The sequence below is a fragment of the Rattus rattus genome, chromosome 4 (assembly GCF_011064425.1).
Source record: "Rattus rattus isolate New Zealand chromosome 4, Rrattus_CSIRO_v1, whole genome shotgun sequence".
NCBI classification, from domain to species: domain Eukaryota; kingdom Metazoa; phylum Chordata; class Mammalia; order Rodentia; family Muridae; genus Rattus; species Rattus rattus.
The window spans coordinates 137,829,826-137,853,867 of record NC_046157.1 but is presented as its reverse complement, the minus strand read 5'-3'; the positions used below and the strand labels follow the sequence as shown (position 1 = coordinate 137,853,867).

Genomic DNA, 24,042 nt, shown 5'->3' with positions numbered 1-24,042 from the left:
TCCTTTAGCCAGTGGTGTTGTGGCTAGGTTTCTTTGCTGTAAAACACATGACCCTAAGCCACTTGAGGAGGAAAGGGTTTATTTCTCTCATATTTCTGTATCATAGTTCATCACTGAAGGAAGAGAGAAACTCGGGGCAGGAATTTGGGGGCAAGAACTGGAGCAGAGAGGCCATGTAGGGGCACAGTTTACTGGCTTGCTCAGTTTGTTTTCTTATACACCCCAAGACCACATGGCCCAGGGCAGCACCACTCACAATGTGCTGGGCCTTCCCACCTTAATCATTCATCAAGAAAATGCCTTACAGATTTGCCTATAAATCATACAGAGACATTTTCTTGATTAAGATTTCATCTTTCCGGATGACCCTACTTTGTGTCAAGTTCACATAAAAACTAGGCAGCACAAATCAGATATTAATAAATATGATACAGGCAGAGATCTGAATAGTGCTTGTAGGTTGAGACTTGATGCCCTCCTATATGTTAGACCAAACCTGCTGGGGAGGAAAGGTCCAGACAGCATGGATATCGCCCCTCAGCCCAGTCCAGCCGAGCCTGGTCAACCAGCTGCCGACCACTTAGCTCAGCTGCATCAGCAGGCAGCACCGAGATCAGCAGAATTTTCTCACTGGTGTCCAGGTGCACGCTCCACTGAGTTTTAGAAGGGTTTAGTTTATAGCTTTCTAGTTGTTAATAGCTAAGTAATACAACGGTCTTATAGAGCAATAAAAATTAATTACCAGCAAAACAAATGTTTAAAATGCTAGCACGACTCTTTATTAGAATATAGAGCATTTTTAGTTCCAGGGTTTGGTTGCTGTGCAACACACACCTTCACCCCAACCACATCCCCATTACTGGGGCTAAGCAGGCCAGAGTAAGACATACTTAAAGGAGACATGTGAAGAAGTAAAGCATAGCTGCTGCCGAGATAGTGATTGCCCTCTTTGGGCCAGTAATTCTCATACACATCATCAAAGGGGTAAGAAAATGTTTTCCCTGGTCTCCTCATATATGCGCTAGATCAGAGCAAACCCATGGGTACCATCGTCCACCAGCTCAAATGTGTATGAGAAGAGAAGGGGATCCCAATGCCTCCGTCCCAGTCTTTTGAGGATCCTGACAGCATCTATAAATGAAAACGGGAAGATAAGTGTAGAAATCAGACTTTGAAAGGTGGGGTTTCATTGCCATCAAATAAAGGCTTCCCTGTAAAATGCAGGAGCTGTCCCTGATTAGGACCACTCCGTCCTTGGTAAACAGCTCCTATGGAAACCGCCTTTTATTGGGTCTTTGCTCTTCCTTGTGCCTGGAACATAGCAGAGACTTGGTTAAGGTTTCTCAGTTGATCAAAAAATGAGGCGACATCAAATTGCAAGGCAGAATGGAATGGACCAATTCTCACAAAGGAATTAAAAAAAACAAACAGGCAAATGAATCACAGGACAATTATGACACAAATATTAGCTAGGTGGGCCCCAGGAGCTAAGGGTGGGGTTGTGGGTACGGGAGTAGTTTGGGGATTAGGAGACGGGTGCTAGGGTATACTTTAGATTTGGAGAAGGAGCATGCACTGTCAGCTGAAATCTCTCTTTGACTGTTTCCCCAGGCTTACTCTGATCTGCTTTCCTGGCAGGTGGGTCCTCTGGGACTGCCACCAACTGACCAAGGCTCAAAGGACAATCCCCTTCCTGTTAACTCCTGTGCCTTCTGACTTGCCAGCTCTTTTAAACTCAAGCCAGGGAAAATTCTGGTTTGAGCCAGCATCTCATTGTTTTTCCTTTGCACTCACGCCGTATCCCCAGAGAGTACAATACTGAATCACACAGACTTCCTTTTATCCTTGGTCATTTTGATTCATACAGCTCTCTGTGGGTCCTAGGAACTCCTACTCATTGGCCCAGCTCACCTTCTAAACTTCATTGATTTCTTCTGTGCCTTGGATACCATTAAAGAAGAAGAAGGAGAAGAAAAAGTATTCTTACATAAAATATCCGCACCCGATCCAACTCTATAATTGGTTCCATGCTTTGCTTTCAGGGCTCTTGCCGCCTTCTGTCCAACTTGAATCTGTAGGTGGGAAATGCCGAGAGAGCTGGTGTTAAAAATAAATCCGACAATCCAAGAGTTTTATATTTTGTACAGATCTATCCCTGAGGTTTTAGACTATCTCTCTAACCACCCGTTGGGCATTGATATCCAGGTAGGCTGTTGGTAGCCCACACTAACCACGCCCACACTTCTTTTCATTCTGTCTTCCACCAGCAAGACTGTTCCAGCTCCCCTGTTTCTGGTCCTGCATATTACTACAGCACATGTGTAAAGTTCTGTGGATTTCTTTAGCTTCTCCCCCACCACCTCAAAGTCACCAATGTGGCTTTCCATTGCTGTTACTCCATCTCAGAATCATTACCCCAAAATTAGCCTGTTGCATCTTCTAATACATTTCTTTTCCTCCCATCAATCTTTATCCCAGTTGATCCCACGTGGCTTCCAGATGCACACATCTATGTTCTTGATACTGCTGAAAAGCGTTCAGTAACTGCTCTCTGCCCACTGAATTAAACACAGACTGCCTAGCCAGATTTTGAGATCTTCTACAATATGTTCCTAATCTATCATTCCAAAAATGCCCCCTATACACTTACCCCAATTGTAGTCAAACTCCCTTAATGTCCCTTAGCTTCTCCTTTTCTAGAATGTTACATCTACCTCGAATCCCTACCTATCAGAATTTACCCAACTTTGAGGGACCACTTTCTCAAACATCAGCTTCTCTGTGCATCTTTTTCTGATCTCCCCGCTGGCTTCTCTTTCTTCCCATGTTGTCTCTTTCTCATCTCTTAGTTCATAGTCTCTTGTGGCTTCACCCACTCGCTTTTTCTTACAGATCTTTGATACATCTCTCTACTTCCGTGTCTCCCGTTTCTTCAAGAAATTCCTCAGAACTAGACAATCTGTTAAGTGTCAGCCTTCCTTTCTACAGATTCTTTCCCAAGATCAGTCACTACTAAAGCTTATCACTTATCAGACTTCTGCTACGTTCTCTTCCTGACCTCCTGATAAAACTTTCACATATGACTGTTGACAGACCTTCTAAGTATTTCTGATTCCAGACATCCCAACATGATAGCCAATCCTCTAAATGCTTAGATTCTACACAGACACCACCGAAACCCCCTTGTCACTCCTGCCCGCACTGTGACGTTCAGTGGTGTTGGTCCCAGACAACCAGGCTGCACTTAGAGGTGTTTCAGTTCCCCCAACTCTCACTGATAGTAATGGCCCAGTTCTAGACACTCTTTCTTCTTTCCTTTTATGTAATTCATGGGTGAATGCTAAAATGTGATGGAGTGGTGCTTCGGTAGGACTAGGAGGAGACCAGAGAAATTCCAAAGGAAGAATTAAGTAGTCATAGTAGTGAAGGGTAGCAGCATCTTTTAGGTAATTGGGATATTCTGTTTGTCACACACACACACACACACACACACACACACAGAGACTCACACACTTATACACATACCCACACACTCATATACACACACATGCACACACACTCATTCATACATAGATACACACATACTCACACTCATACACACATTCACACAAACACAAACTCACACATACTCATACACACACACACACACACACACACACACACACACACACACACTTCTCACTTCTCTCCCCTCTCTGCTGGAAGTTCTATCTCTGCCCACTACCTATTCTTTCTCTTTTCATCTAAAGCAATTCTGAGTTTGTCTTAGTTCCTGGGGTTATCTGGTCTAGAACAGAGAAATAGGGTAGAAAAAGATAAGGAAATGTTAAGAATAAAGTGGTCACATCATTCACTCTGGGAAGAGGACGTTGTAAGAGGAAGGGAGTGTCGGGGAGGAGAGAAATTCTAGTAAGAAAATGAGAGTGGGCCAGAGAAAGGACACAGGGAGCTGCTGGGTGCCATCAGTGAAACAGAGCAGTTCTGGGGCCAGTGGACAGTGATTCACCAACTACACTCATGTGTGAAAGTCCTCTGGCAAGGAAATGAATTGTTCCTAATCATCTTAACTCACACGTACCCCTCTGCTTCTCTGAATGAAACTCCATGCCAGCTGGTCTGAGAGAATCCTCATCTCTATTTGTGTCACATGAATCAGCCCCAGGCCATATTTTTTAATCCAAATTATTCCTTGATTGTGCATGTGTATGTATGGGGGGTTATTTGTTTTGTTTTGTTTTTTATTTCTGAAGCTCACCCAAAACAACTACTCCATGGCCAGCCTGTATTATTCTCTGTAGTTCATTTTCTTCACATCTTAGAGGTGAGAGAGCAAACTCATTTTCCCTACTTTGTTGACAAAAGAATCTTTTAACTATTCATTATTATTATGAAGAAGAAAAGAGAGAATCATGATCTCAGCCTACAGATAGGCTTGCTCCTTTCTGAGAAGATGACATGGAGATTCCATAGATTTCTTTTCGCTGTTTTGTTTAATTTCTGTTTTGTTTTTGTTTTGGGGTTTGGGTTTCTTTGTTTTTTTGTTTTTTGTTTTGTTTTAACTTTTGAGGTAGGGTCTCACTGTATAACTCTAGTTGGCTTTGGACTTGCTTTGTAAACCAAGCTGACCTTAAACTCACAGAGATCCACATCAGGCCAAACTCTTCTTAGATTTACTTTATCTCAGGGCAGAATTCCTGAGTAGACTTTTCTCCTGAACTATACTGCGTGACCATATAGAGCTCTTATCTGTGACCATCTTTTCTACTTAAAGGTGTTTCCTAGTAAAAATGATAAAACCTCCTTTCCAGTGGAACATGATATATTGCTAAAGCGCTCTAGCCTGCTCAGCAGCTCTCATGCTGGGCTGTAAGGACATATTTACAAGCAGATGTACAGATGCTTTGGTTAAAGGCTCTGACATGTGAAGAATAAACTGCTGGAGACAGAGTACAGAGGCTGATATTCAGAGTTCAAATGTAAATAATAGCTCTAGCATAGAAAACATTAAAATTATGATAGTTCTGATAGGTGTTAAATGAATTTTAGAAAAATTATACAACACACACACACACACACACACACACACACACACACACACACACACTATTGTGTACAGTGCTATAGTTTTTCCCTAGGAACCTGAAAATACTGCCAAGATTCAATAAGGTTGACACATAGTGCAAATTTTTCATACTTCCTATCAAAGTCTGAAGATGAATAGCTATGCTTACTCTCTAGCATGCAAGCCTGCAAGAGACACAGAAAAGTTGACTGTTCCTACGAATGCTACATATGGAACCAATGGTTTATCAATATTTTCATTCTAGGATTACTCTCCAGTAGTTCCTGTTCCAAGTCTTTCCCTGTGGCTCAAACAAGAAATGAAATCACTATGACATTTGAATAGAGATCATATAACATCTCTATTCCTGAACCAAAAGGACTGACTTCCCATGAAAACATACTGAGGTAGTGTATTGAAAATGATAACCTTCTATGAAGACCTTTCTGTTGGTTAAAGACACCTTTCCGCTGAAGATCTACAATGTCTCTGGCCATCCATCTGACTCTGAAACAGTTATCTCAAAGAGAAAAGAAATCTATAGTCACAATCACAGAAACTGGGGAATGGGTCTAGGTCTGAGCTTCATAACTAATACATGTATTTCTGCAAATTTCTCTATCAAAGGAAAAAGTGCCAGGGATTTTAAGTCTGGGTAAATTAGCCCATGGTTGGCTGGAGATGCAAATTGATTAATGGTTTCAAAAAGTGAAAAACCCTTTCTAAGCAGAGGGGTTTTGTGAGGATGATGAATACAAGTGCTCGGGGCATGCAGAGGACCAACCCAGAGTGATTGGTCTCCACCACCTTCTCCCTGCAGCGATCCGGGACATGTAGCTTGCTCAAGCTTTCCTTATATATTCCCAAAAGGAGTTTAATATGTCATCCCAAGAGTCAAGCGAGATAATGACTTTAAAATCCCTTTGTAAATTGTAATAATCTAAGCAAATTTTAGTTACTCGTACATATTTCAAAAATGATCGTAGAGTACAAATCTTGTAACTGTGGAAGGAAAAAGAGGCCTTAAGAAAGATATTTGGGTGTTGGGGGATATTTCATTTCTGGGGAAGGCTCCCTTCAGCAAAGGCCTTTAGTGGGTTATCACTCCCTTCTGCCTGTACACGATGGGTGATGCTCCCTTGGGAAAAGGACAGGAGGCATAAAGTAACCAAGAGAGATCGCCTGGTCTCTGGGATATCAACGACAGGGTAAGACTTGCTCTCATCTACCCTGTCATCTGCACACCAGGAGGAACTTCTTTTAAAAAATCAATTTATTTTTATTTTAAATAAGCATTGGCAAGACTATGAAAAAGTGTAAGCTTGTGAACTATAGATAGATGTTTTAAATTGTATAACCAAAACGGAGAGCAGTAGATCAAATAAAAAACTATTAAAAGTGGAATTACCACATAGGCCAGAGACCAAACATCTAGATATGTCCAAAGGAAGTGAAATGGAGTTTTGGAGTGAGGTCTACATGGCCATATTCTTAGCTGCATTATTAACAATTCATGAAAGGTAAAATAAACCCAAATGTCCAATGATGGCAAAGAAACAAAACATGATTTATACATACACTGGAATATTAATTGCTCTTTAAAAGGAAAGAAATCCTGATCTGGGGCAACAGTTTGGCCATTAAAGGCTAAGACTCACAACCAAAAGGCAAGAGAAGAAACTGTAACACACCCTCCAAGAGCTGCACTCAGGATATTATGCTTCACTGAGTAAGCCAGCTGTAATCCATCGATGTGAGGTATCTAGACACCCCTTAGGTACAGCAAGAAAACTGGGGTTTGCCACAGCTGAGCAGAGAGGAAAATGGTGAGATGTCATGTGATGGGTACCACGTATGCTCAGTGAGTCAGTTCTGGGGGTTGGGTCACAACACTGAATATTCTGAACTATACACCTAAAAATGGTTGCTATTCTTTGTTTATGCTAAGTGTATTTTGCCACAATTAAAAAGCCTCAGTTAAAAAATAATGATAGTAAACATTACAACAATTCTGCCTTTGCCTTCTGTGTGATTTGGGACTATTGTCTGAGGATTCACAGAAGGGCAAAGAGCCCAGCTCTTTCCAGCAAGTCTGCCCACCAGAGCTTTGGGCAAGCACAGCTCCAGAGAAGGACCTGGAAAAAAACACAACACAAGCTCCCTGCCCTGGCTTGTATTTCCCTGGCACTTCCTCTTCCAAATACTCCTGGGCAAAGGCTGCAAGAGTCTAGAAGAAAACAGAGCATTGTGTTTAGCAGAACGAAGAGCAGATATTGTTTAGCCATGTTATTTTAGATGTGCCACGTTCCGCTAACATCTGGCAAGTTCTTAAGCATGGTTCAAAAGCTGTAATAGCTGAATGGAGCTTCGAGGGGACGTGCAGAAAGGAGAGCGCATTCCTGCAGATTATTAACATAATCGTCTCATTTATATTATAGCCGAACACGTAAGATGTCTCCCAACTTGACACTTCATGAAACAGGTAGTTAATTAACGTAGGTAAAGCAGCATTTAACCTAGAGTCTTCCTGGCAGGCATCTGGCAAGGAACAAAAAGCAAGAAAAAGAAAATAAAGATTGGGAGGTGGGAGGGAGATGGAAAACAGAGCCAGAATCTCTTGGAAATGACAATTAACCACGGCAGGCAGTGGCCGTGTGGAGGTGTGTCCAGAGGCCTTGGCACTGTGGAGTCACTAGTTCTTCGTAGTTATGTGGTTTATTTTTGGTGTGGCCATATGGTGTGAGAATAAGTTGCCCATTAGAGCCCGTGATCAGGAAGCACAGGATGTCTTTTTCCCCCCTTGCTTTCTGTAAGGCTTGAGAAGGAGTGAGTTCTGGTTCCAACACTGGTTCTATCCCACAGAATGTTACCTCTTGGCAGTTTATGGGTGTCCCAATATCTGGGAAATACAGGAGGCCTTGGAAAAAATTTCATGATCTCAGTTTACAAATGAGCCAGGGTGAGTAGCAAGCCTTGGTACTCACGGTAGTCAGACCTGGCCTTGGCTGTCAAGTCACTCCTCTAAGTTAGTCAACTGCATGGCCAACCAAGGACAAGCCCGAGTCCCACCAGAGCTATTTTGAAAGGACCCAGATAGTCTGTCCCCTATGTGCTAGGTCCCCTATGTGCTAGGTCCCCTATGTGCTAGGTCAGTGCCCCTCCTATGTGACATGACATTTAACATGCATAATGGACTTTGGATAAGGTGGGATTATGTGGCTAATGTTCAAAATAAAGGAAAGTAAAAAAAAAAAAGAAACAGAAAGATGAAGCATTTATTTTTTTAAGATCACCAAGCTATAGACTGCGGCTCAACCTTTGCCGTATGGTGAGTATCAGTGTTCTTACTGCTAATTCTTCATTTGCTTCCAATGCTTCGAGCATATCAAGATTTGGAAACGCAGAAATGACTGAAGGAGAAGAAAATGTTTACTCTGCTTGCTGTCTGCCTCCTGCTGTAAAAAACAAATCCAAAGACAGCATCCTGGTTTTAATCTTCTTGATGGTGAGCTATATATTTTAAAACCAAGTGATGGCTTAAAACATATTCTGACTACTTGCACTGTCCACTTTTATGTCAACTTGACACAAGCTAAAGTCATCTGAGAGGAGGGGACCTCCATTAAGGAAATGCCTCCATAAGATCAGGCTGTAGGCGAGCCTGCAGGGCATTTTAATTAGTGACTGACGGGGGAGGGCCTAACCCATTGTAGGTGTTACTATCCCTTGGCTTGTGGTTTTGGGTTCTATAAGAAAGCAGGCTGAGCAAGCCATGAGGAGCAAGCCAGTAAGCGTACTCCTCCATGGCTTCTGTGTCAGCTCCTGCCTCCAGGTAGCAGCCCAGCTTGAGCTCCTGTCCAGAATTTCTTCTATGATGAACACTGATGTAAAGTATAAACCTTTCTCTCCCCAACTTGCTTTTCGGCGATGCTGTATTGCCAGCCTGTCCTGACCTGCCAGCTTCCAGTATGATACAGAGATGTCCACTTATTGATAAAGGTCTTATGGCTTAGGCTTGTTTCCTACTAACTCAGATAACCTAGTAACCCATTTATACTAATTTGTCTTTGCCATATGTCCCATTATCTCTAATTCAGTCCCCATACATCTGACTTCCTCCATGTCTGACTGTTGAATCACCTGGACCTGATTCTTTCCCAGAGTTCCTATCTCTGTCCTGGTGCTCTGCCTTTCCTTTTCTGCCTAGTTATAGGCCATCATCTCTTTATTGAACCAATCAGAAGGGGATGGAGAATAATGTTATGAAACACTGAGACAGGTGATACTTCATAAAAATTACAATACCAAAGTCTGGCCTGTACTCAACTCTCTGTCAGCACAGAAATCAACCTTTGACTAATACAAAGACAACCTTACATGGTGCATAAAAACATTATCCATTAATGATGTCTCATCACAGCAATAGAAACCCTACCTGAGACACTAGCTAGGTCTACTATGTTCTTGCTTAGCCAGTCTCATTTGAAAAGAGTCCTGCCTTTGAGTTCTAGGTGATACCATTTCTTTAAAGGAAATTAAAGCAATCAGAATGCCCAAGAAGTTGTATAGATTTTCCAAAAATGGTGATGTTTAGTAAGCCACAGTGCTGCTCAGCCCGTTTTTGCTATTGTTGTTGTTGACGGTGGTGGTGGTGGTGGTGGTGGTGATGATAATAATTAGTTTGTCTGATAAGCACATATTCCAAAGCATGTGTCACTATGAAGGGATGGTCCTGAATCAGAGGAGACATGGGGTGTTGACATGCAAAGGCTTCATAAATCAGTGTCAATAATGACGGGTAGTCCTTGAACATAGAAAACACTTCCTAGAATTATTTAAAAAAAAAACAAAAACAACAACAGCAACAAAAAACTCTTGCCTTTATCATTGTAAAATTTGTGCATATATGAATTTTAGTTTTGCAGAGAGGCCAGCAACATCCAACATTAGGAACAGCAATGCAAACCACTGTGAACAGGTGTGTAAGCCATCCGATGAAAACTAGCTCAGTCTCTCAGTCCATAGCAGATAAGTGGGGTCTAAGTAAGGGATCTTACTCATGGCAGCATTAGGTACTGTTTAGAATTAAGTTGTATAAGATGAAAAAAAAACAGCTTGATAAATGGAGAAGACCATTTCAAGTGTATTAGAGATGATTTTTGGTTTTCGTTGTTGTTGTTTTGGTTTTTGTTTGTTTTTTGCACAGTTTTCGAAAGAAGACTGCTGAGTAGAAGTAAGGATAAAGGCAAGTGTCACCAGGAAAGCTTACAGGGGCCTCAATTCATAGACAGGGTCACAATGGCTCTTCTAGAGAAGAGACCCAAAGACGGAGCTTCGAGGAGGGATGGAAGAGGGGAAAGAGGGGTGCTTTCTAGAAAGGCAGAACTCTGGTGAGTGACTGAAGGGTGCTCTCTAGAAAACAGACTCTCATTTGGGGAGCAATGGGATTTATAAATATTGTATGGAAAGTACTTTCTGCTATTTACTACATTAGAAGCCTGGGGCATTTAACCTTCTGAATGATTATATAGAAAGGCACAGTCTGGTTTAGTATTTAGATGTCATTTGTTTCTCTTCATGTGTCTCAAAGAGCTCTGAGGTAGATGTAGGTCAGTATATGAGATGCATATTAATATAATGCTAATCAGGTAATATGCAAGCCATACACTCTAAGAAGATGGCGGAAGTAAGTCCAAATGGAAGAGGAAAGACCATAGATAATACCCACACTAGGCTCCAACTCTCAGGAGGTGTGAGGCTTCCACATCCTAAAATCAATTTTGATGAAAAAGCTATCAAATGGGGCTTCTTTCTTTATATGGCTAGAAAATATTTCCATAGCTAGAACGGCTGATAACAGGAATGAATCAGTACGCAAACTTAAATAGCCCTGTCCCACAGACAGTGTCCATGCTGTTGTCCAAGTGTAGATCTAACCATCGGCATTTAGGACTGGAAGCACATGGAAGTCTAGTTCCTTAGAGAGTCTGCCGATCCTTGCACTGTCTGTATCATTCTGTAGAATCTGGAAATTAGAGAAATGCCTGGAGTGATTCTAGGAAGAAATCTTTCTCTTCTCATTTTCTGTGAATTTCAACTTGACTATAAGAGCCATCAGGTTCTCCTTAAGGGCCATGGACTTTTGAATAGCAGCTCTCAAATTTGATATAAAGAGTGTCATCTGACACTGTTATCTGACAGATCTGTTAAAGCACCCATCCACCAGAGTGTGGTGGCTCACTGTAATTCTAGCACTCTGGACACAAAACAAGGCAAAAAGACCTCAAGTTCTTGAACTACATGAGTTCGGGACTAGCCTGGGCTAAGTAGTAAGACTGTTTCAAAACAACAATAAAACACTGATTTTTAAGCTGTATCTGTCCTTGTCCCTTGGCCTCTTGAAAGTTTATAATTCACTAGGAGAGATGGAGCTAATCTGTATTTCTCCCAGTTGGCATTTCTGCTATTGGCCTAGGAATGACTCTTCCCAGGTTACTTTTTATATTTGTGTTTCCAAAAAGACTAACCGAAATGTTTTATTTTAAAGTTGTCTTACTCCCTAAAGGGAGAAGAAGAGGAGAGAGTATCTTTCATATGGGAAATCTCTTGTCCCACACAAGAGATACATGGGTGGTCATTTCTACGCTCCCACAGTAGATAGGAAGCTAGGTGAAATATTTCTCAATGTTCAAAATTTTTCCTAATACTATTTGACGAGATTCAATATTATCTCTGACCTGCAATATACATATTCTTCTACATTTAGGTAAGTTTACCTTCCAATAAAAAATGATTTCGGATGCAGTAGAATCAAGTCAGGATAGTCAGTTTTTGGCAAGGCTCACTAATTCCATTTCACTTGAAGTGGGGCTAATTGAATACCGTTACAGTTAACGGGAAAGAAGTATGCTTCTGAAGAGCCCAGAAGTGGACAGGTACTCAATGGCATGATTTAGCATTAGGAGGCAAGTAAAGACACTTCCCTCTTTCGGAAACCACTGGCAGAAAGCAGGGGCAATCTATCTGCTGCATGAATTCCACAGTCTATCCAAATAGTCTTCTTGGAATTGCTGGAAGTTAAGCTGATCTAGAGGGGAAATTCAGGATCCATAACCAAATGATCGCTAGTATTAGCCACCATGCAAAGCCACCAGGTTTTTATTCTCTAGAGTGCCCTTTCTTACTTCCCTCTGTGTTTCACAGATGGTGGCAAGGATACTGGTGGTCCTTTCCTCTGCTACCCTCTTCTCCTGCCCATGGCCTTGATAACTGTCCCCAGGACGGTGCAACTGACTCTCCAGCACATCCACTCAAAGCATCATTTTCCCCTGTATCGTAAATTAATTCATGGTTGCAAATAAAAGCAAAGTATACAGTGGCTCTCAAACTTTATTGCACATAGAATCACCTGATAGCTCTGGGTGTGGTGGCATATGCCTCTAATCCCAACACTCTGCAGAAAGACAGAGGCAAGGTACCTCAAGTTTAAGTCAACTGTCCCATAAACTACAATGCATGAATGCATACATAACATGGTTTCAGGCTTTATACACATAGTTCACCCAGAGAGGCAAAGCATATCAGCTGTGATGAGTTCAAGAATCAAAAGTATTTCACAGTGGGTCAACCCTTCGTTTAAACCTCCCCAAACCATGACTGATGAAAGTCCACCCCTCTGTGCAATGCTTGTTGAATTCCCAGGCTACTCCTCTACCTGCAGGCATCTGTCTTTTCCCCTCCTTGGCCATTCGTTATTCCTGACATTAAGTCTTCCTCCAGGAAGCAATCTGCTCTCTCCCTAGAGGTGTGTGGAATTACACTGCCAATCGTGTGTTCTCTTTACTGGAGAAGGGGCTCTGAACAGACCCAGGCTGTAACATTTATACCTGCCTTGGGTTTGTTAATAGCCTAGACCAGGCTACTTGTCAAAGTCTTGGAAAGAGAGCTGTTGAAGGCTCCTTCCCTACACATAAGACTCTTACGAACTGAGGCAAAAGCATGGCTGGGGTTGTCATATTCAAGGGACTTTCTTCTCATAGCTTCCCCTGCCTCCCAAGGCTTACAGGAGAATTCCTAACACCCTCTTACCCCCAATTTTCTTCTAAAATTACCCATCTTATGATCATATGTGGGTTAATTGGGTGATTATATTTAGTACCCCTTTGTTATGTTTTCATTATTTACTTATCCTTGCCCTGGGCAAAGGAAGTTGAAGCATCTCCGCTGACTCAGCTTAGAGTTTGAGTGTCGATCAAACCACAGCTTGACTGGTGCCAGCTCCTTAACAACACCAATCAGTCCATCTCTCAGGTAACTCTGAGGCAGTGATTTTGGTTCTTGTAAATGAGCCTGGCTACCACATCCCCCAAGCCTGTGCCTGTGCCTGAAGGGTTGGGTTCTGCAACCCTGACTAGGGCAGCAGTAAGGGAATGAGGAAAAGAAAGACCCTTGCATAGCAAAGCCAGGATCAGGCCTCTAATCACTGCAACCTAGAGCCTCAGCCTGATATAGCCTAGCATGAAGGGTTGAGTAAGCTCTGTGGGAGATCTTTGTAGGTGAGCAATCTCAGGCTGTAAACATCTGGAAGAAGCTGCAATTGGGAGTCTTTGTATACACTCATCAATCCTTCATAAATAACCCCGAGGAAAGCTGCGCATCAAGAGGGATCTCTGGAGCTTGGCCCATAGAGATATGATCTTGGGCAAATTGGTCCATGAATTGGAGGCCTTGGAATCCTCAACATGGCCATGCCCGTGTCAAAATACACAGGCTTCACTCACTCATGGACTCCACGTGGCTACACACAGTCATAGAGGGCCACAAAATAATAATGCTAGCTTTTGAAGAGGCTGGCTCATGCTGTATAGTTTTAAATAACACCACAGTAACCTGGAACTTGTTGGCAAGATAAGTAGACATCGGAATTATTTAGACCACTCTCCATGCCTCCAGAGTTTCTGATATCAGAGATGCAGTGAGACCTGAGGATGTGCATTTGTAGCAAGATCCCAGATGCTAGTGATGGTGAGGGACTAAGGACCACCCTTTGAAGACCTTTGTTTTGTCAAGTATAGTGGTACAGGCATATATTCTGAGCTATTTGTAAGAATCTGCCTTGCCTAGAAAATAATCAAAAGGGATGAGGATGTAGCTCAGTAGTAGACAGCTTGCTTAGTGTGCCCAGATTATAGCTCTGGATTATAGCTCCAGATTATAGTTTCTGTATGACAGAAAGGGGGATAGAAGATGGGAGGAGATGAAAAAAGGCCACTGTTTTAGTGCAGTGGACTTCAACTCTGACCATGTCATAGGCTGACATCAGAGCTTGTCCTATCGTAGAACAATCAGGCCACTGTGTCAGGGGAGGACTGACACAGCAGGGTTAGTTGACTAGACTCCACAGGTGATTCTAACGTCCAGTCAGAATAGACACTCCCTGGTCCAGACTTGAAAGCTTAGAAATCCTGGCCCTGTGGAAGAGTGACAGACCTCAGACACTTTTGTTTTTAACCACATGCAAAGGGTAGGAGGATTGGGGCCTAATTACCTCTTTGGTTATGCAATTGTCTTGTTATGTGACCTTGACCTTGTATAAATCAACTTACTCCTCCTGTGAGGTATTTTTTTCCTCTATGATAAAGCCAAAGAATAATAAACAAAGGTTTTCTGTTTTTAAAACACTGGGCAGGAGCAGAGGCAGGGGCAGGGGGTGTCATTTTAAAAACAAAACATTTGAGCTAACAAGATGTTTCTGTGGGAAAAGACAGTTGCTTCCAACCCTGACAACTGGAGTTTGATCTCCAGCGCTTACATAGTAGAAGAAGAGAACCAACTCCTGCAAGTCATAATCTGACCTCTACAAATACATCCAGGCATAAGTAAAATAGAAGGAAGGGAGGCAGAGAGGTGGGGAACAGGAGAGTGAAGGCAGGAGAGGAGAGGAGAGGAGAGGAGAGGAGAGGAGAGGAGAGGAGAAGAGAGGAGAGGAGAAAAAGAGAAAAATGATCACCATCACCACCAAAGAACAGAAGAGATGAAAAGTAAGCGACTTCTAATGAATCCTTACTGAGGTAATCCACTGATCGGTTCCTTCTATGTTTGAGTCCTATCTTGCCTCAGAACCTTTTATGAAGAAGGCATGTACAAAAGCCTAATTTAGGGTAGAAAAGGCAAAGACTTGTTCACTGCGTTTTTAATTCTTCCCACAGCTCTGACAGAGCCTCTGAGTTCTGTGCAGTCTGCTGGGGCAGATTCTGCCAGTACAGTGAGGCTCGGCCTCTGCACTCTCCTTCAGGTAGTGCGTGGGCCAGGACTCATAGGTCATTCTCAGGAAATGCTGTGTCAGCACTTCTGCATACTTCTCGCTGACCTGGCTCATCCACTGATAGATCTAAAACAACCCAAAGGACTGGGCTGTCACTAGGTGGATTGCTTGATTGCCCCCAATTGAGATAACTGTTTTCTTCACTAAGACACTGAACTCTGCTCTAGACAGCAGAAGGCATTCGGCAAACAAAACAGAAAAACAAAGCCATGATTTATTGTCTCCTCCCTCCCACTTCTTTTCAAGACCTCCTGGGGTACCATTAGGACACCCCCACTGACCTTTACAAATGAGCGATTGAGAATGAACAGTTTTGATAATCTACCAGCGACACTTCAGAGACTGTGTACTGCGCATGTCCTTCAGGGCCATCGGAATTAGTCCTTGTGTGCCACACAATAAAGACAGTGGTTTTAGGTCAGGCTTGTTTTGTGGGATCTTCTTAGCAGCCCAAGAGCCCTGGTTGGACATTCTCTGCCCTAACAATTCATTTGATCCCTAGTATAACAGTGTAGGGTATACAAAACCTTGCAGAAGCATGTGTAGTGCTGATAGGTCCTTAGGTCATTTGGATTTCTGTATCACAAGGAATATTGGTTCTCTTGGAGCGAGTATTCTTGAGAGTAAAATAGGGTAAGGTTTTGAGTCTGCCCCTGTAGTTCCCTTTGGCTTCTTTATTGATGATGTCATTGCCATGCACCACAAGGTGATGCAGCTGAGGTAAGTGGTCCTCACCAGAGGCTGACACATACTATTTGGACTTTCAGCTTCCCAAACTGTGAGTTAATTAAACTCCCTTTCTTTACAACGTTCACCTGCTTTGGGTATTTCATTACAATAATGAAAAGTAGATTAGTACACCAAAGCACTTGTTAATGTTCTAAGGTTAGACAACACCCATGTATGCCCTTCCCAGAACATGCTTACTGAAGTTTCTAAGTCAGGCACATGATAATAATTTTGATTAAACTTAATAGACATGAATAGGTGCTGATTTAATTATAAATCATATATATCAATCTTGGGAGGGATATTATACTGTGACTAATAACAGGTTCCACAAGAGGAACTACAGTGAAAAATGAAGACATATTCAGGTAGCCATCAGCATCTCTCAGGCCTCAAGACACTTCAATTTCTATGTAATAGTTGACATTGGACAATCCAGAATTACAGGAAATAATAGCTAACTAGAGAAAACAAGTTATTTTTAAAAATTGCGTCTGAATTGACACACAGACTATGGAGAAAAGTTGTTAATACCTTAATAAATATTTAGCAAAAGACAATTTCAATGCCACAGCATTGTAAACATCGGTGATGGGACAGAGTAGGATGCAGATAGCCTAAGTATCAATAAAGCAATAAACAGCAGCAGAAGAGGCAGAGGTGAGCTCACTTATCACCAATCAGTGATAATGCAGCCAACTTTTTCATCACCACATCACCACGGTGCTTTCAGAAGAGCACTATTATTTCAGTTTCACAGAAGGAGGAGGGGGGAGAAGGAGGGGGAAGAGGAAGAAGAAGAAAGAGGGGGAAGAGGAGGGGGAAGAGGAAAAAGAAGGAGGAGGAGGAGGGGGAGGAGGAGGGAGAAGAGAAGGGGGAGAAGGAAGAAGAAGAGAAGAAGGGAGAAGATGAGGAGGAAGAGGAAGAAGGAGGAGGAGAAGGCAGAGGAAGAAGAAGTAGAAAAAGAATTAAAGAGGTCTAATGGCTTCATCAAGGTCACAGGCCAAAAGAGTTCAAGCCAAGCATGCTCCTACATGGAAACAGGCTGTCTTTATTACTGTCTGCTGTGATGATAACAATCCTCTGACAAAAGCAAAATAAAGGAGAAAGGACTTAGTTCAGCTCACAGTTGGAAGGTGCATTCAATACAGAGAAGTATTGAAGGTAGGAACTTGGTATCTGGCTACATTGTGTCCAGAATCAGGAAGAAGAGGGTGATGAAAGGTTGAGCTCTGCTAGCTTCCTGTTCCATGTGTCAGGGACCTGAGTCTTCCTTTAAGGTGGAGCCTCCCACCTTAATAAACCCAATCAGGACAATCCCTCATAGGCACTCCCAGAGGCAAACCTAATCTAAATAACTCCTTACAGGTGATCTGGATCCAACTGCCAACACTACCCATTACAGCAGATCATCAGGTTTCCCTGGGCTTACAGTATCTTCAAACCATGGAGCCAACAGTTCTTTGAGGTTCATTTTTACAGAGGAAGGCATAAATTCTTCCTAGCATTCTGGAAAAAAATTATTCCGGAAAAATGATACTCTATCCAGAAATGTGGAGAGTATAAATTGGTAACATCTATCTAGAAGGCAATTTGTCCATTTATATATGACTTTTAGATGTGTATCTCCTTGAATCCAGCCGCTCTAGTTTTAGAAGTTTATACCTAAAAAAAAAAAAAAAAAAAAAAAAGTGTGTGGTATCTGGTATCACACAGACATACACACAAGAGCTATTTTTTCACTACCTACTTTTGGAAGCCACTAAGCCTCTCCATAGCGTTACAAATGCTTCTTTGCAAAAGGCTTTTCCCTCAGAGAGCTACTGCTGAGCCCCCAAATCCAGCAAGGAAAAAACCCTACATTTTCAGCCAAACACAATCACCAACCTGGTACTGCTCAAACCTGCTAAGGCTAGGACAAGCCCAAAGAAGTGTTAATTATGGTCCGTGTTCACACTAGGCACACGGGGGCTGCGCCCCTTCCCTTTTCTTTGTGCTATTAACTTGTCTTTTTATTTCATATTACCAGGTTCTGTAGTTTCTATGGTGGTGTTAATGGTGGAGGAGATGTTTGGAAATTCCTTCAACTTAGCATGCCTTCACCTCACAGTTTGAGCCAACGTCGTTTGTGAATATGAATATTGACAGAACGCCATCCCTGGTATATCCTAAAGCAGGCTGTGACATCCAGCAACACCGTCCTTCATAGTGTGTGTCCTTACTCCCCTCCCCCATGGGATGGTATCTGTCATAGGAATAGGTCTCAAGTCTCCTCTGTGGACTGACAAACTCTTGTCTGTGCTGGGGATCTGGAATGGAAAGAAAGACATAAAATAATGAAGACATCAGCACTTCCTGAAAAATAGAAGAAGGTTGATTTTAAAGTCACAAAGGGGCTGGAGAGATGGCTGTAAGGTTAGAACCTTGCACTGATGTCAGATAACGCAGAGATTCCTTGTAACTCCACTGCTAGATAATGTAATAACCTCTTCTGGTGTCCATGAGTACACACACACACACACACACACACACACACACACACACACACACACACACTTAAAATGAAAATAAAGTTTCAAAAGTCATAGAAGGAAGTGCACACAGGATTTGAAGGAATAATAACTCTGTGGTTTATCTGTGGTTTACCTGCCATGATACCCTGGGAAAGTATTTAGCCACTGGGAGATGTGATTTCTTTGTCTACAGAAGGAAGGCAATCATGTCAGCCTAGCAGGGAGGCTAAAATAACTCAATAAAGCATTGTAGATAAAAAGTGTGTGTAAGTTTGTAAAAGATGTAATAGCTAAGATTTATTGAGCTGAAACTTTTTACGAGACAGACACCATTCTACGTAATTTAAATCTCATTTACTCCTCTCTAAAATGTTCAGACAGATTTCTCTTTATCTCTATTTCAGAGATGAAGAAACCAGATCCCTGGGAAAGTGTTACTGGACCCAAACCCTGGCAAGCTGACTGAAGAGACTCTAATAGTAACCACAACTATAAACGCCTGGTGAGAACCAATCCCTATGCAGCAGATGCAACCAATGACAACACATTGAGACATCGCCACTCAAAGTCATGTAGGATTCATTCCTAGTGGTGTATAATCTATGAAATTTGACAGACATTTGATTTTCCATACAAACCAGTCTAGCATCAATTTTAGTGACCTAACTGTCCTCTGAGCTTGGTTAATCCATTCCTCTATTTTCAATCCTTTGATAATAACTTTTGATCACCCAATCTGCATAATTATACCTTTTCCAGAGTATTATACAGCTGTGGTCCCACTGTACAGCCTTTTCATAGTGTTTTCTTTCACTTATTAATGTGGATCTTGGGGGTTTTTTTCTACCTTGATAGGCATTGTGACCAAGGCAAGTTTTAAAAAAAAGCATGTAATTGGGCACCTGCTTACAATTTCAGAGGGTGAGTCCATGAGCATTATGGCATCAGGCAGGCAGGCATGGTGCTGGAGCAGTAACTAAGAGCTTACATGTCTAGACAATAAGCATGAGACAGGAAGTGAGCCGACTGGAATGGTCTTTAATTTTTCTCAAACAGTTCTAACAACCAGGAAACATGCATTCATGTATATGAGACTTTGGGGTCACTCTCATTCAAACCCCCACAATATGTTTTTGTTTTATTATTGGATAGTTTATGTATTTACATTTCAAATGTTCCCCCTCTCCCATCCTCTCCCTGCTTCTATGAGGATGCTCCCCCTCCCGCCCACCCACCCTTACCTCAACACCCTAGCATTCCCCTACACTGGGGAAATGAACTTTCACAAGACCAAGGGCTTCTTTCTCCTCCTATAGATGCCATGCAATGCCATCCTCTGCTACATACGCAGCTGCAGCCATGACTCCCCCCATGTGTACTCTCTGGGAGCTCTGGGGGTCTGGTTGGTTGACATTGTTGTTCTTCCTTCCATGTCTTTTTGCAGCTTGGCAGCTCCTTTATCATTGCTGGGTAACATTCTCTTCTCCGGCTATGCCGCAGATTACCCATTCATATGTCGAAAGATGCCTTGGTTGCCTTCTCTATGGCTGGTTATAAATTAAGCTGCCCAAACAGGCATGTGAATGATTTCGAGCAGTCATGTTCCTAGTTCATTTGTGTGAGAACTAAAGAGTGCAGTTGATGAATCCTGTGATAAGATCATGTTTTATTCCATAAGAAATGGATTGACCAACCACTTTCCAAAACCAATCAAGACAGTTTTGCACATCCACCAGCAGCCAATGAGTTCTGGTTGCTCTGCCCCTCCCCATGGCCTTTGCTGTTGGTCTTCCAGCTGTGGGCTGCTGCGACAGACTGTAGCACAGATGGGAGTTTGAATTTGCAGCTTTCGGATGATCTTTTCCTAGGTTCTTCATCTCCTTGTGTTTTCTTTGGTGTCATCTCCTACATTACACTCATCAAGTCCTTCGATTAATGTTTGAGTTTCAAAGTTCTTTGTATATTTTGGATCATACTCTTATTTCAGATGTGCCTTTCATAAACATTTTATCTCAGTTTCTGTCAACTGGTTTTCTTGACATTTTCTTTCAAAGTGTTAGAAGTTTATACACTTACTAAATTTTGATATATCTTTTTTTTCATGGATTGAGCCTTTGCTGGTGTGTCTAAAATGTCAATGTTATACTCAGAATAATCTAAGCTTTCTAACACATATTCTTAAATCTTATAGTCTTGTATTTAATATTTGGGTAAAGGACTATGTATGTTATGTATGTATGTATGTATGTATGTATGTATGTATGTATGTATGTATGCATGCATGCCTGTATGTTCTTGTAGATGAAATGAGAATGCATGTGTGTGTGTGTGTGTGTGTGTGTGTGTGTGTGTGTGTGTATACATGTTGTGGTGGTTTGAAAATGCTTGGCCCAGGGAGTGGTACTATTAGAAGGTGTGTCCTTGTTGAAGTAGGTATGGACTTGTTGGGTAGGTGTGGCCTTGGTGAAGGGGAGCACTGTGGAGGGCGGTGCTTTGGGAGTGCTTCTTCGTAACTGCCAGGAAGCCGTCTTCTCCTGTCTGCCTTTGGATGAAGATGTACCACTCTCAGCTCCTCCATTCCCATGTCTGCCTGGATGCTGCCATTCTCTCACCTTGATGGTAATGGACTGAACCTCTGAACCTGTAAGCCCGCACCAATTAAATGTTGCCCTTATAAGAGTTGCCTTGGTCATGGTGTCTGTCCACAGCACTAAACCCCTAAGGCACATGTGCATGGAAGTCAGAGAGGTCAACCTTGTCTGTTATCCTCAATAGTGCTGTCCACCTCCTTTGAGGTGAGAAAGGTTTGTCACTGGCCTAGAGATTACCACTCAGGACAGATAGGCTGGCAGGCATGGCAGGAATCTGTCTATCTCTGTTTTCTCAGAGCTGGGATGGCAGGGGCTTGCTACCATACTACTATTTTGGGCTAGATTCTGAAGAACTAAAGTCCTCATGCATGGTAAGCACTTTACAGATTGAGCCCCTCCCCTGCCACAGTGATATATAATTCTGAGATAATACCTGCGCTTTCTGTTTTGTCTGTCAGTGTCTAGTCATTCTAGTACTATCTGCTGCAAAGAATTTTTTAATAATAATCTGTTGTATTATTTTTCTCCTTTGTCCAAATCAATAGAGCATGTGCATGTGGGCCTATTTCTGGGCTCCATATTCCCTTATATTGATCTGTTTGTTTATTCTTTGCCAGTACCACACTGTCTGATGACTGTAAGGTTATAGTAAGTCTGAAATAAGGTAATGTCGCTCCTCTCACTCTACTCTCCTTCAACGTTGTGTTGGCTATTCAGTGTCTTTTATTTGTCCACAAATCTTTAGAATCAGTTTGTCAATAACCACAAAATAACTCCCTGGGATTTTGTTTGGGGTTGCATTGTGTCTATAAATAAAATTCAGAAGGGCCAATATCCTGACAATATTGAGTCTTCCATCCGTGAACAGAAATATCTCCCCAGCCATTCAGTTCTTTGGTGTCTTTCATTTGTGCTCCATATGTTTCCCTGAAGAGACATGTTACCAATCCTTCATTTTGGGCACACTAGCATCTTTTTTTTAATTTTCAAATTCAACTTGCTTTTTGTTATGTACAGGAAATCAATGGACTTTCCTATGTCAGCCAGTTTGCCCTGAGAGGTTCTTAATTCCAGGACAGTCGTAGATTCTTTCTGTTTTCCTACCTGTATATTCATTTCCCCTTTAAACACACAGTTTTATTTATTCGGTCCTAGACTATATGCCATTTATTACCTTTTCTTGTTTTATTACATTAGCTAGGCCTGCAAGAGCTATATTGAAAAATGACACTGTTGAAATGAGTGATCGTCCTGTGAAACCATTCAGTTTCATGTGGCTAAGGATGATGCTACCAGTAGCAGCTTTAAAACATATTCACCACACTGAGAACGTTTCTTTTTCCTAACCATAGCTGTATGTTGGACGCTGTGAAATTGTTTTGTAGATCTACTGGTAGGAGGCTATAACTTCCCTTCTTCAGCCTGTGGATGTGATGGAATGTTATGTAAGACCCGGATAATGTGTTGGAATGTTACATATGACTGGTATAAACCACCCTTAGCCAGGATATACAGTTCTTTCCACCCAAAGCTAGATAATATTTGCCAATAATTTTTAGGGTTCTTCTGAGTTTGTGAAGACTATCAGTCTGTAATTTTCTTTCTTTGTCTGACTTGGGTATTAGATAAATTCTGTAGACTGGGTTAGGAAACATTCTCTCTTCTAATTTCTAGAATGAATTGTGAAGAGCTGGCATAATTTAAATGTTTGATGTGAACCAGTAAGCTGGACTTGTGTCTTCTGCCATGGGTTAATCATAACTTCAGTTTCTATAACAGCTAAAGTATTGTTTTAACTGTCTACTCAGGATGTATCTTTCAGCGAAGAGTTTACTAATACTATCTGATGCTTTCTAAGCATTATGCTAGAACCTAAGAAACTAAACACATGTACAGTTTATAACTCAGTTCTCATTTTAACCCCACAGAATATGATCCATGTTCTACAAGCAAGAAACAGACCAGGAGAAGAAAGTCACTTGCAAAGAGTCATGCAGCTAATAAGTTATAGGGTTAGTAGTACATTAAGCCACACAAACATTTGGTAAATGTTCCTAGCTAAAATGCTTTATTTAACAAAGAACAGGAAGTTTGAATATCCATTGGAGATCATTCTGATAATCCATTTACTTAATAAATATGCGTGGGGAAATACTTTGTTGATGGCACTGGTGTGTCAGCTTTAGGAGATGCTGTGATGCAAATTTCTGCAGTGGTGGTGAATCACAGGGAAACTTGCTGGACAGCTAATTACCTAGTATTCCAGTGACTTTCATCATTTCCCCACGTTCTTGAACATCTCCGGCATTGTGTTTTTTCTTTCTTGAGCCTTCTTTTCTTTATTTATAAAGTGAGACGAGTAATAGCACTTTTCAGAGGATCCTTTTGAGAATTAAGTGAGTTAATTCATGCTTAACAATGAGAACACTCTCCTATTGTAGTTAACCCCTAACCACCAATAAAACCACAGTAGTTCAAATTAAACACAACAAATACTTTAGTTAGTTGCAATAGTATTAAAAGACAAAGACTAATTTAACCATTCAATTGGTATTCTTAAGCAATGCAAAACCATTATTTTTAAAAAATTTTTAGGCAGGTTCTCTCTAAATAATCCTGACGGTTCTGGAACTCACAGAAATCTGTCCATCTTCCCCTCCACTCCTAACTATAGATCCTAGATTAATTAAAGTACAAATTTCAAGCTGGGGCATTTTTTAGCTAGGTCCTGAGAACCAAACACCTATGATTTCAATACTCAAGAGACTGAGGCAGGATGATCACAAGTTCAGGGTCAGCCTGGGCTATGAGTAAAAGCCTGAA

The 24,042-nt window shown here is 41.7% G+C and overlaps 1 protein-coding gene and 1 long non-coding RNA gene across 2 annotated transcripts; one reads left to right on the top strand and one right to left on the bottom strand.

Moving 5' to 3' along the window:
• Positions 1–860: 860 nt before the first annotated feature.
• On the bottom strand, positions 861–17,589 carry Cpo (carboxypeptidase O). Its single transcript, XM_032899746.1, is given in 10 exon segments — positions 861–1,081; positions 1,084–1,131; positions 1,244–1,311; positions 1,988–2,072; positions 7,756–7,961; positions 10,937–11,087; positions 12,040–12,083; positions 12,086–12,132; positions 15,334–15,452; positions 17,548–17,589. Coding segments are annotated over 10 exon segments (870 nt in total). The 3' UTR covers positions 861–1,021.
• A 552-nt stretch (positions 17,590–18,141) lies between these two features.
• On the top strand, positions 18,142–23,558 carry LOC116898201. Its single transcript, XR_004387641.1, has 3 exons — positions 18,142–18,243; positions 19,033–19,130; positions 23,148–23,558. It is a non-coding gene; the product is annotated as an uncharacterized LOC116898201 (long non-coding RNA).
• Positions 23,559–24,042: the final 484 nt, after the last annotated feature.